General features: G+C 37.6%; 2 protein-coding genes and 1 long non-coding RNA gene across 3 annotated transcripts; 1 reads left to right on the plus strand and 2 right to left on the minus strand.

Moving 5' to 3' along the window:
• Positions 1–1,070: 1,070 nt before the first annotated feature.
• LOC149021443 (large ribosomal subunit protein eL18y-like) lies at positions 1,071–4,107 on the minus strand. Its single transcript, XM_089149675.1, has 5 exons — positions 3,960–4,107; positions 3,742–3,831; positions 3,372–3,500; positions 2,621–2,803; positions 1,071–1,342 (listed from the first exon to the last, which is right to left on the minus strand). The coding sequence occupies exons 1-5, from the start codon at positions 3,960–3,962 to the stop codon at positions 1,184–1,186; spliced, it is 564 nt and encodes a 187-aa protein (XP_089005801.1). The 5' UTR covers positions 3,963–4,107; the 3' UTR covers positions 1,071–1,183.
• A 1,830-nt stretch (positions 4,108–5,937) lies between these two features.
• LOC149021444 (uncharacterized) lies at positions 5,938–6,751 on the plus strand. The gene is made up of 3 exons (XR_016172334.1): positions 5,938–6,047; positions 6,146–6,229; positions 6,302–6,751. It is a non-coding gene; the product is annotated as an uncharacterized LOC149021444 (long non-coding RNA).
• A 417-nt stretch (positions 6,752–7,168) lies between these two features.
• On the minus strand, positions 7,169–12,848 carry LOC149021445 (RING/FYVE/PHD-type zinc finger family protein). The gene is made up of 5 exons (XM_089149676.1): positions 12,672–12,848; positions 11,209–12,178; positions 10,103–10,303; positions 7,814–8,009; positions 7,169–7,482 (listed from the first exon to the last, which is right to left on the minus strand). The coding sequence occupies exons 2-5, from the start codon at positions 12,061–12,063 to the stop codon at positions 7,298–7,300; spliced, it is 1,437 nt and encodes a 478-aa protein (XP_089005802.1). The 5' UTR covers positions 12,064–12,178; positions 12,672–12,848; the 3' UTR covers positions 7,169–7,297.
• Positions 12,849–13,511: the final 663 nt, after the last annotated feature.

Here is a 13,511-nt window from a genome sequence, read left to right on the forward strand (position 1 = left end):
CTTGGGATGGTTTAACTTGTCTTGACATTGGTTAGCGTCTTGTAAAAGCATAGCAGTTGATTTCATGGATAGAAATTTCACTGCATGTGATTACAGTTTTCAAATTTCAATTACCCCTTCTTTCCGTTAACCAATTTCAGAAGTTAGACAATAATTCTCCATCATGTGTGTAAAAGAAAGACTCTTACATATTTTTTCATCCAAAGGAAAATTCATATTAGACGCTCAACGAATGGAATTTATGTGGTTTTTCTTTTAGCTGGTGTGGAAGTAAATAAAACCCACCAAACTTCTTCACCAAAAACCAAAAAAAAAAAAACCCACCAAATTACAGCTTACATGCATCTTGGACTTCCTCCTCCTGATGCAACATGTACGTTTATCACAGAAATTGCTAGTGGGTGGTCTGTGCCCGTGCTAGTCATGGAAGCAACTCACTCACTATTAGGGGAAAGTTTAAGAATTAGATGACAGGAATTAGTACACAATGGTGGAGGCTGCAAGGCTTTAACTGCTAATGGACACTGGAGCTCTAGATTTTTGGGTACTGCAATGGCTTTGGTACCATTTGCTGTGGAAGAATATGTAATCAGGAAGAATATGCCAACGAAACCTAAAAGATTACACAAGTGCAACATTCAATTATTAAAAATAGTACAAACCCTAATAATAAGCGATCAACAAGGGTAACACCACCTGATTCATGGGAATACTTAAATCTGGTGACATGCTCAAAACAGTTAACCATATTATTCATGAAGATACAGCTCTACAAGATAACCGATCGCACACAACCCTTCAGAATAGATGGGGAGCTTATTACCATCTACAATGGAAAGCATCACCATATCATTTATCGAAACAACTCTCTTCATGAGTTGACCCAAAAAAAAAAGGGAAGATGATATCACCAAATCTGTGCGTAAAACAGTATAAACAAATCACCCTTGCGCACATGGAAGGGGAAGGAAAACATGTCCAAAATTTCACCTTAATTTAAGCCAATAAGGAAATATCTGACATACATACTCTCATCAAGACATTGCTTATAAATTTTAACCTTAACTACATCAAAATCCTCAGGAAATTTCATATACTTCAATAACGTCTAAAGAAAATCAAAATACTCTCCATAAAAATTGCTCGATAAACCAGGTCCGGCTCAAAAGTAGGGTAAAAGGGCTTAGACTCTGAAGCCACGACTATTCCTGCGTCCTCTAGCTTTCTCAAACTTCCGGCCCTTGGAGCGAACATATGGCTTACTGTGGCTGTCGGGCACACCAGGTGCCTTACCGAAGTGCTTCACTGCCTCTCTTGAGTTCTTTGAGCCCCTCAGAAGAACCTATAACCAGAAAAACAGAACATGAATGGAAATATGTTGCACCAAAATTCAAATTCAGATGATAATCTAAGTCCCTAGATCTCAAAACCTCATTAATACTTACTAGCTTACTAACCTGCATCTTCAAAATGCAACCTAACACTCCTCTAAATTATAGGAGCAGCTGCGAATCCTACGAATCAATTCCTCAAAGCCTTGTACCTAAATTAGGGCTTTAGAGCTGCAAATTTGATGGATTAATTCAACGCGCCACCACAGTAACTTAACCAGCCTCAACTATTCAGAGTAACAACTCATTGGCTAAATACCTTCATTGCCTAAACCCAGGTACGCTTTGCCCATAATAGTTTAACTAGTTACTTATGAACACACTCTTTGGCTGTTTATAGGTAGTAAATAAGCCCCATGAGGCTCATGGCTTCAAGATCAGACTCGACCAATTTACCAGTGAAGATTATCGACAAGAACTGAAAGATTATGATTTAATCAAGGGCTGGCCTTGGGAGGACTAATTGGATAATCAATAACTGAATAAAGGACTCACACAAACCAACTACTTAACACCTCCAAGCATGACATAAAAGACAATAATTTGACATTGTAGATGCATAAGAAAATTTTTCACGTTGATGATGAGATATGGCTCAGGTGAATACCATGCTCAATCAGCACATAAGTATTGAGAGATCCAGCTCCTCTCCCACATGGTAACACTATATTCTGATACGCCGGTATTAAATGCCAGGAGGTTTCCCCAGAGGTACAACTCTCACACTTCCAAATCTTCCCCCATCTAAATTTTACACATCATTTCCATTGATTTGTTTCTGGCAAGTACAATACCATGTCAATTTTTTTGTTGTTTTTTTCTTTCTTTTTTTTTTTTTTTTTTGGGGGGGGGGGAGGGTGGGGGCACATGACTGGATTTTGCTACATCTATGCAACAAATCAAAACCAACAAGAGACAAGGGAAAATTAAAGCCTGATGTTAACAATTACAGAACATATCTCTCAAAAGGAATCCAATGCATAATCTACTTGTACAATTCACGTTCCGCATAATAAGCATCCTTACACCATACAGTAATCATAAATATGAGTTGCAGTAAATAAAAAATTACTCATACACAATCCATGAAGAAAAAATTTAAAAACTAGGTCATTCAATGAAAAAACAATTACTTTGATTATCAACGAAAATACTAACAAAAACACCAACAAATGTCAGAAGCAATTCATGAAAAATGTCATGGATGAGCTGGCAGGATTTTAACTTACCGTATTCTGTCCCAGTGGTGCCTTCAGAGCAAGTTGATCAAAAGTCAAACATTCACCCCCAGCCTTTAGAATCCTAGCTCTGGCCGTTTCCGTGAACCTTAGAGCTGTCACTTTCATAGCAGGAACTTCATAAACTCGTTTATCATCAGTAACACACCCAACAACAACTGCGATCTTAGCTTCCTGAAAATCAACAACCAGCTCCAATGGTTTTAGAGTTCAGTTTCCAGTAAGATGCAGCAAGAAAAGAAACAAAATCTCAAATTAAATTTATAATGGAAGCTTTAACCCCAAACTCAGGGAAGGGGGTGTTCTCCTATTTTGATTTTCTAGCAGCATCAAATTTGACAGTGTATAGAAGTAACTTAGTTATCATTTTTAAAGCTCCAATGTTCAATCCAAGTATGCATTGAACATACTACAAAGAGAAATTTCAAAGCTAACTAGCTCTAACAAAGTCGAAGGCAAAAGTTATTCAAATAACGCCTATTAAAAGCTGGCACCTTACACACAAGTATTACCAAGCGCGGTTGCCCCTTTGTTACCAACAAAGGAGGATGAATTAAGAAATAATCAAAATCCTGGCAAATCGCTTTGAGTTTCTAACACTAAAACCATTCTGGGGACTCAGTAAGTGAATAAATGTTGTCTCTGAGTTGTACATGGCCATTACAATTGTAATTCATCGAGATAACTAAAACTATTTAACAGTAACACAAAAATGAAACAAGTAAATAAATTACTCAATTACCTTCCCTTTCATGAAGGTAATCAACCTTGACAGCGATAGCGGCGGCTTGTTCACCTTGCTCATGAACAACCTCTTCAGTATGACAGCATTGAATTTGCTCCCAGTTCTCCTAACCAAGAACCTATAGAGCTGAAACAACAACAGGGTGAACACAAGTGTCATATTAACAGTTTATTCATCTCACCCAAGCGGTAAAACCAGAATTCTAGGACAAATTATGGCTACAATCCGTAAGGATTCAAACATGGACGACTACAACTTTCATATCGAAATTGAATCAAAGAGATAGAGCAAATCAGATCGAAAGGGGGCAAAACAAATAAGAACTACCGCGAAAAAATGACAAATTGCTGTGACACGGAACACTAACCTTAACAAGAAGCTTGAGATAGATATCATTAGACTTTGGGGCCGTTCGTTTCGTTTTCTTGCTCTTGCCTCCGGCAACCAGATCTATACCCTGATGAAGAGAAAATAAATAGAGTTATGAAATTTTCCATAAACAGTGAAGATGTGAAACAAGAAGAAAGCTTTTGAGGTTTCATTTCGATAGATTGATGCAAATTGTAATGAATCAGTAGCGCGTACCATTGTCGCCCAATGCAAACTGGTAGTGTCGAGAAAGAAGACACAGCAGCGTCGACGATTCGAAATATAAACAAGCGAAGCGGAAAAGAGCCCTCTAGGGTTTTTCTGCTGAGACTTTTTGGTGAGTCATCACTTCGAATAGGGTTTGCATAAATGAGTTGGGCTCCGAATTAGAATGGCAGCTCACCCAAATGATAAGATGTTTTGATTGGTTTTTAGTCTATGTAATGGGCCACTTCGCCTTCAGGCCCAATTCAAGGTCATGAATAAATATCTCTTATTTACCCAAAATATACATATCGCTTGGATTGTTTCTTTTTTTTTTGGGAAAAATTTGAGGAACACTCAAAATAAATAACGAGAGAGATAATTATTGTGCCTCATATTATAGTTTAATTATTATTTATTTCATAGATTTTTTAATTATTTTTTTTGGATTTGAGGTTCATCCGGGCCAACTTGCACGTACCACTACTACATCCTCAATGCGCTTTTTATATAATTAATATAGGCAGGGCTTCGCCCTAGGTCCCGAAGGGATTCGAAGATTTTTTAATTACTTATCCCACCTTGGACTTTTCCTTTAATTATTATCACCCCTTATAATTTAAACTATGTTTGTTAAATGATAATGTGGTGTTTTTATTAGAGCAAGTTGGCACCCAAAATGGAAGCTTTAAAGTACTGACACCCACTTTATATTTGAAAAATATAGACATAGACACCCCAATTTATTAAACACGTTAGTCTATTATGTTAGTGAAACTGTTAACCTACTATTAATTTTTTTTTAATTTTAAAAATGCCATTATCAAAATCTGAGGAGAAAAAAAAATTCAACAACAATGTCTTCATCAAATAACCTTCTTAAGGAAAAGAAATTGAGACATATATTAAGGTAAGTAAAGGGAATTTTGGTTCAGTGATTAAATATGTCAAGATAAAACTGAATTTTTTTTATTTTTTTTGGTAAATGGATATTTAATTAGAAGACGGATAAAAAAAGCCCAAAACATCTTGATTACAAAGTTCAAGGAGTAGAATTAAACCATACATTCCGACTTGCCACGGACTGAGCCTTCCTAGTTAGGGAATCGACTGCACAATTAGCCCACCTAGAAACATAGTGAACCCACCACGACAGTTCACGATCCAGCAAACTGAGTTTCTAGTTTTATCAAAAGAATAATTTAATATAAAATTTTTGTTTTTATTGGTGAAGAAAATTTTTGTATGTAATATAGTTACTATGATATAAACAACATTCCCACTTTACCCAAAAAAAAAAAAAACATTCACACGTTTTTTTAACCCAAAAAAAACAAAACATTCACACGTTTTTTTAGGCTTCACTGTGAAGGTGATTTATGCGAAGTAAGGTATAAAGGCCAAATTCACTTTTTGGCAATTATAAAGATGATGGACAAGACGGTGAAGCAAAAGATCAAATTCTTCCTTCATCTGTACGGAAGAGCTACTCCAGATGAAGTTCAGGGACGTTGAACCACACTTGCTGTCAAGAGTTACTACACTACTGCCATGGAAATATCTAGTTGTTCCTTCCTGCAGAGATGCTGTCTTTTCATTCTCCTATTCCTTCTAGTTATTGCAGCTTCAGTTGTTGCTATCACTTTTATTATCATCTTCATCTTGAAGCCCAGGAAACCCACCTTCACCCTTCAAACTCTAACCAAGGATTCATTTAAGCTAGATGTTTCCTCCAGTAGTTCTGATGTGTATTTGTCTTTGATGGCATCTTTGACAATGAATGCTCAAAATCCTAACAAGTTCAGCATAAGCTACACTTCTTCACGGTTCCGTGTTCTGCACAGAGGTGGTACAACTCCATTAATAGGAATAATTGTAATTCCAGAGCTTTACCAACCAGCCTGTAGCAGAAATGTAAGTGTGCGAGCAGAGCTTGTGTTGAACCATGTAAGCATCAACCAAATAACACAGCCATCTGAAGAAGAAGAATACTCATCTTCCAACTCTGTTAATGGAGGAAACAACTATCTCCCTTTCAGAGTTGTTGGTGATGTTAGATCACAAGTCCGGATACTAGATTTCACATTGCCAACAGTAAAGGTTTTGTAGTTCTGAACTATACTATTTCATGCTATCTTACCCACCATATCTGGATGAACATTGAACATTTTCCTCTCTAATTTTCTTTTTCTTGGCAGATTGCCATAGATTGCAAAGTGAATGTTGATTACGAGAGGTTTATATTGAACAGTGCAGAATACTCAGTGAGGAGATACCAAAAGGTAAATTAGAGCAAGTTTTCTGGTGACCCAACTAGTATAAATTCTCAGCCCAATAAAAAAATTTTCCTGCAGGAATCAAACGTCAACCATCCAACCTTCTCCACAGAATGCTCGTGGGCAGTGTGTATATAAAAGCTTAAATGTAATTTATCAAGATGGTGAATTCGTACATAAATGCCCAATCCAGGAAGCAATTCAGAACTGGGACTCGAAGAACTTTTCCTTTTAACCCTTGAAGCTCCTATTTACTCAAATTCTTCGCTGACAATTTTATCATCTAATGGCTGTAGAAGGTAAAGCAACAAATGGATGTGAACCAACTGGTGTTTTGCATTTCTCTACATTAAGCTGCCAACTATCTGCAACGGTAGAAGCAACATTAGCGGTTTATGAGGTTCTGTTTAATTTTTATTTCATGAAATGTTGGAAATGCTACTGATATTCCTTTCTGTGGAGGCATGTTTTGAGAATGTAGCATTCTTTAGATCCACACTGTAACTGTAGTACATCAATAGAACTTTTGTTGGCAGAAAACACAAAATGTAAAACTTTTGTAATGTTCAGGAACCAAATACCATCCAACAGATCCACAAAAACTGCAAATGTTATAAAGGGTCCTAGCATAATGAGAACAACATCCTCTCATAGAGGCAGACGGCCCAGCTAGCCTTCTGAAGAACATGAAATGTCTATCAGAGGGGTTCTCTGGAAGAAGCACACCAACTAGTCATTAATCTTGATCTTCATGAGTGAGATTGAAAAAATAATAATATTTAAAAAATATATACATATTGAACCATCATAAATCCATAAAGAATCAACAATAACTTAAAACTGTACATCCGTAAGTCTAAAATCCATCTATAAACTGTCAATGAGAAGAAATAATAAATTTTAAACACAAAGCATCACAATTCCTTCTCTTTTTTTTCGGGTGGGGGGGGGGGGGGGGGGCAATGGTGGATTAATGCAAAGCATTGATCTATAGAGATCATCGTATTCCAATTTTTAACAATTACTGTCGGAAGACATTGAAATTATGTACAAAGGAAACCCTGAGCGAGCTGGCTAGTTCCGTAGCTTCGAGTAAAGATCTTTAAGAGCAGCATACAACAGATCAGCCGCCTTTGGTCTATCCACTGTCCCAAGCAGAATGTCAGCTGTTGTGAGATAAGGATCACCATAAAATTGCAGGTTGGCATCCATCCGTGTTGCAACTATATTACCTTCCAGTGAAACTCCCACAAATGCACCTGTTCCATTTACTCATTAACATGTCAGCTTTTCCCCAACAGTAATTAGGTCTCTCCGATCCCCGAGAATAATCAACATATATAACAATGTTATTGTGGTTTTACTTTTTTTTTTGTTGGGTGGTGGTGGGGTGGGGGGGGGTGCTATATTATTGGAAGGGGAGGTTAAAGGAACAACAAACAAAGTGGATATGTGGCTTAAATCCAAATGATACCCTATGAAAATTATCAGGAACTATCATGTCAGGCCCTTCCCAAATGGCCAAAAAACCTATATACAATTGGTATCAAAGCTCAAAATGTCGTAGAAATAAGGACCAGAATGACATACCTTTGCTGCAACTGTAAGTATAGCAAACTCCAGACCCTTTCTCTCCAGCTCGCAGATCAGCTTCCAATACTCTCCCCACAGGTCCAGCTGCAGCACTGCAACCAGCTCCAAGGGAAAAGTGCATGCGGCTACAAAATGTCTTCACAGCTTTAGAATTATGGAGCACAATTATGAAGTCTGTGAGCTCCCCACCAACCTGCACTCCAGCAAGTACAGAATACCAGTTAAACACTTCTAATTTTCTAACTTAGAACATAAGATTCTATAGTGTACTTAACTGGCCTCTCTTAAAGCAGCAAGCTTGATATTAATTTTATTTTTCAATGCTCTTTCTTGAAGATCATAGTACATCTTTGCTTTTCAGTAAAAAGAATCTTTCCTTGTCATACATTTCACCTATAATTTCTAAGCCAGAGTTTGAGATCCTATAGTGCACTTACTCATCTCTTATAAAGAAATATGTCTGACATCTAATTTTGATTATTCAGTGCTCTTGTTAAAAGATCATAGTACATCTTTGCATTTAAGTGAAAAATTATTTCCTTGTCAAGGGGGACACACCCATCATCCATGTTGAGGATTTCAGTACCACGTGGTTTACAATTATACATCAGTTTCTGAGCATGCAACCAGTAGGCAGCCTCCTAGTGGCACTCTGATGTGAAGAAAAGTTTCACAGTAAAACATGAAGACAGAAACATTCATAAAAAACATCAGATCTTTTGGAGCCTCTTCCCAGTTGAATTGGACTATGCATCCAAATGCAACTGAAGCTGTTCTATAGGGGATAAACCCTGAGGCTTTACTGAATATAATAAAATATTGGAGAACGACATGGGTAAAAACATATGAACAACACAAATCTTGCAACCAGGGAAAAACTGGGAATGGAAAACGTCATAACTGCATGGAATTCACTCCAAAATTGTAGAAAATACATAATATTAAAAAATGAAAACAAGAGCCAACAGAATTTAGTCAGAGTTGTCCAAGGTAGGGCAAGGATATTGTCTCCCATGAATTACAAGAGTTGCTAAACACTTGTCTGAACATAGAAAATAACAACTGATGGAAGACAATCACCTTGCTTCAAAACAGAAACTGACATTATAATATTGGAAATCTTAATGCATTGCACGTCCTCCATTTTCCTATTGAGTAAAGCAGGCCTTAATAAAATCTGCCACTAGAAAATAATAGCTATTCTTGAATGAAGGTAAGTAGACCAGATCACATCTTCCTGCCTCTTTGACCTTTTACCTCTTCTCTACTACCACCATTATGAAGTCTCCCATTCAGAAGAAAAGGGAGAAAGAGAGTTTTTTTTTTTTTTTTTCTTCCTTTTTTGGTGATAGTTTACCTTGTGCTATTCCCAAAAATGGGCCTTCTCTGCCATTAATTCCTTCACAATTATGGTTGAATGCATTTGCATTATTTAGAAGCAACTATCCATGAGAAAAGATTGATACTTAAATAGTTGAAGACAGTTTAGCAAGCATTATCAAACCCTGCTAGCAAGTATAATTATCCTGCATGCTAACCAGAATGGGATTATCTCGTTATCATGATGTTGGTGGCAAATGAAAAGAACCATTAACTTGTTCCACCACATGGTAGCTCAGATGGGGTTGAATTTTGGGTCAGGTGGACCCCAAAGTATGTTGCTTACAAGCAAGTTTCAGCCATTAAAGTTGGCCACATGGCAGAACAAACCATTAAAAAATTCAGGAGTAAAAAGCGGGTAAGCAGGACAATGAGTACAGAAAATGGATAAAAATAGGATAGTAATTTATTAAGTTTTGACACTGAAATTTAAAAATGGTCAAACCAAATAATTCCCTAGATATCCGGAGGTCACATTTGTCACATCATACATCCACATGGAAAAATAAGTGGTCATGTTTGCAATTCATTTGGCACAGTGCATGCTAACAAGAAGTTTTCCACAACCAAACTATGGTTATCACCTCACCCCTCCCCCCCCCCCAAAAAAAAAAAAAAAGCTCCAAAAATAAACTCCTAATGTTAAAAGAAGAGGGGGGGGGGGGAATGCATATGAACAAATATAAACAATCTGTTTGAAAATTGGAGTCTTGTCTAACTGCTCAATACACTACATTAATGTTTTGCATGCATATACACTTGAGCCAAGTTACTCAAAACTTCAAAAAGTTATGATCACACAATTCACACAAAGAGGACTATGACCCATCTAACCTTCAAGCAAAAAGAGGACATCAAAAGAATAAATCAAGAGTCTAGAGTGTACGGATTTGAAAGTTATTTTACCTGTGCACCCCATCCTAAACCAACAGAGCATATGGCTGATGGTGCAGACCATGACCCATCCGACCTTCGAGCAACAACCAAGCCAGTCCCCAGTTTGTAAGTAAGAACGACGCCAGCTTTAGCGACTGTAATAATTGCCAAGCCTTTAGCTCCTTTAAGAACGGCATAGGGTATTGATCTCTCAGGGTTTAATCTAGAAACCTGTCCATTCCAAGAATCACGCTGTGAGGGCAAATACAACAGTGCAATAATTTTAATCAAATACTAGCTAGACCAAGCTGACCAAGTTTAGCTGAGCTCCTGGGAAGAGGCAACCAACAAAACCAAGCAAGAACCTAGCTCCTAACATGATTAATCAGAAGTTTTCACCCAAAAAAAAACAGAAGTAAGAAGTTGTGATGAAACAGCAAACCACCAAGACACCATTGTCATTGGTAGCATCAGACAGGACCAAGAATGGACCAATAGGCTTGATTTTTCAGGGAGAACCAAACAGGCTGTGACACTGTTCATGCGAACAGTGTTTTCACCTCTATTCTTCATCCTATCATGGCACTCTAGGTTGACTGGTCAAAATTGTGGAGCAAGGGGCCCTTCTACTCTGACCAGCTGGCTGGTTTGAACTTGCCTCCACCAGTTTGAATTGGTCCTAGCTGGTTCATTCCTTGGCTGGTTCCAATGTGTCCAGGTTATACATCATATGCCTTGTTGCTGAAGCACATAGGCAGCCCTCCAGTACACATGGTCGTCTAGGCACCATGACAGCTATATTTGGGTCACTATGTGTTTCTTTATTCAAGCTGTTGGCAGATGGTTGACCAACTTATCAACCCATCCTCGCACCAAAGAAAAGTTGCTTGGCGTTCTAATTAATTGCTTCAAGTACCGTTTTCTATTTGACACAGAGAAATTGCTAAGTTGATAGAAGTCATAAAGCTTATACAAGGCAATTAAGTCAACACTCTCACCCAATCTCACCAGTGTTGAACGGTTGCATCTCCCAGTGCTTCTAACTGCCCAAAGTTTGTGGCAACTTATTCTATCGTGACACCCAGCAAGAAATGTATAATAAGGAAAACAAAACAAGGTGGATAGAAGAAGTGCACCTGGCAGTAGCTCCTCAGAGTATTTGCTGACTTATATATCTCATGTTCCATGGATAAACCCACTGGCAGATTTAACCACCCTCTTGCACAAGTCCAGTCCATCACATCATGCTTTGCAACTTGAACGGCATTGCTAATGGAGTTGATCAATATCCCTTGTAATGGGTCCAGTCGATCATAGCATGCATCACACACTCTTTGAGGATTTCTTTCCCTGAATTTTACGGGCAACAAACATCTTCCCTTTGTGCATACTCTACAGAAAATCCCTCCACAAAACCGACAATGATGTCTTCCTCGTGTAAGGGCTGTAAAAGGAGCATTACATTGCATGCAAACAGTTGTGGAACTGTCTGGAATCCATTCCGGAGAATCAGCCTCCAAGACCTCTTTGTATGCATTATAGTTTATACCACTAGGCTCAAGAAGTGGCGGCGCACTCGGGATGTAGACTGAAGCATGCAAGACACTGTCTCCATTCAATCCCGAACCCAGAAATGATACATTTGTACCAGAGGCCCTATGATCACCCAAATCCGCTGATCCTTTATTTCGGCCCATAACAATTGAAAGAATCCCACTCAAAACATTTTTTAAGTTGACTTCTGGAACTGCATTAGGCTGTTCATAGTTAGAGAGATCGTCACTCGAATCGTATCCTCCATCAAGAAAATCATCGGAATCAATGGCTGGGTACTCAGGTTTAAAGGATCTAAAGCCAGTGGAGCAAGTATTCTGACCTCCAGACTCAACCCACGCATCATCATCGTAGTTGTCATCATACTGATACTTGCGACTATTATTTTCAAGTTTAGGAAGCGAAGAATATGAAACCCTTTCCTCCGGTGTTGCCATGCGACATGCAATGTACAATTAAGAATCAGAGAGTTCAATAGTTTCCACTTCACAGATCCAATAGTCGAAAAGATACACAGCAAAAGGAAACTAGTCGAGCTTGTTTCTCCCTGACCTTTGTTGTTGGGGAAATCAATGCCAAAAAAAAAAATTAGTGATATAATATGAACATCTCATTTCCGAATGATTTTAGCAGAATTTTCTAATATAATATTTCCCTCAAGCAAAGTGCAAAAATCCAGAAACCAAAGAATGGTGAATTTGACTATCTACAAAGCCCGAGAAACGTGAGAACACATCTGATCCAAATAGAAAGAAATCAACCAGAATCAAGCTAACAACTTAAGTTATGAATTGAAATCAAATAAATTAAATGATACGAACAAGATGAAGACCAATTCGATTGAATTGCTTCAATACTTAATAATTGTTCCCCATTGATTCAACGCCCTCAATAGCAAAAAACAACGCATTTAGATACAAGAAGTGATTGTGAAGCGTATATAGAGTTTAGCAGAGAATTTGATGAAAGAACTCAATTCTAATAAAATCATAACGTGAATTTCCACGAAGAAACTATTTCTAGGGTAGACCAATCGAATACGAACCTCAGAGCACTAAATTAATCTTCTGAACAAACGAAAACACGAGAAACAAAGGCAATCGTCTTCTTCAGAGCCCGCAGGTGAAGATTACTTCTCTCGCAATTCTGCGAGAAATATAAGAAAGAATCAAGGAAATGAAAACGTGACGATCAGGTTAAAGAGGCGACGAGGAGTTCTGGTCTTCTGGAATCTGGACGCTATACGCGCATATTACATATGACATATGACATATCTATCCTGAATTCAGATTACCAAAATACCCATTCCCCCACAATGTGGCTCGACGAGTTTTATGTCTAGTTTTGGTATTTTGGTTTTGTCGTGTGGTGGTGATTCCGTCCCTTTAAAAAAAGGCACGAGCACCAGCACAACCGCAATATTTTGTGATAACGTTGTAACGTACACAGCTTATTCGTGATGGTTGTTATATAACTTATATCCAGACTTGTGGAAAACATTGAAATATGTTTACCAAAAAATTAGAATACCTGAAATATTAAATAAAAGATTAATAGAATTCTGGATAAAATTGGAAATATGTATTTTTATCTTTTCCTTCTTCGTGCAAGGAAATATGTATTTCCATCAGACTATTTAGAACTTATTGGATATATTTGAAGGAACAAGTCAAAATATCTTACTTGCTCAACTGGTTACCAAATATATATATTTACATCGTGTTTGAAAGGCTCTTTACACTCACCCGTTCAAAATACAACACGTCTAAACCGTCCATCTTTGCTGTTGGATATGTAAGCATTCTGAAATTGAAACTTTCTAAAGCATAAATAACTAAATTGTTCAATAAAAAAAATCATATTAATCCTTATTGCAATTACTCTT

Source organism: Hakea prostrata, chromosome 3, assembly GCF_041222555.1.
Source record: "Hakea prostrata isolate BN-2017 chromosome 3, UWA_Hpros_2, whole genome shotgun sequence".
NCBI classification, from domain to species: domain Eukaryota; kingdom Viridiplantae; phylum Streptophyta; class Magnoliopsida; order Proteales; family Proteaceae; genus Hakea; species Hakea prostrata.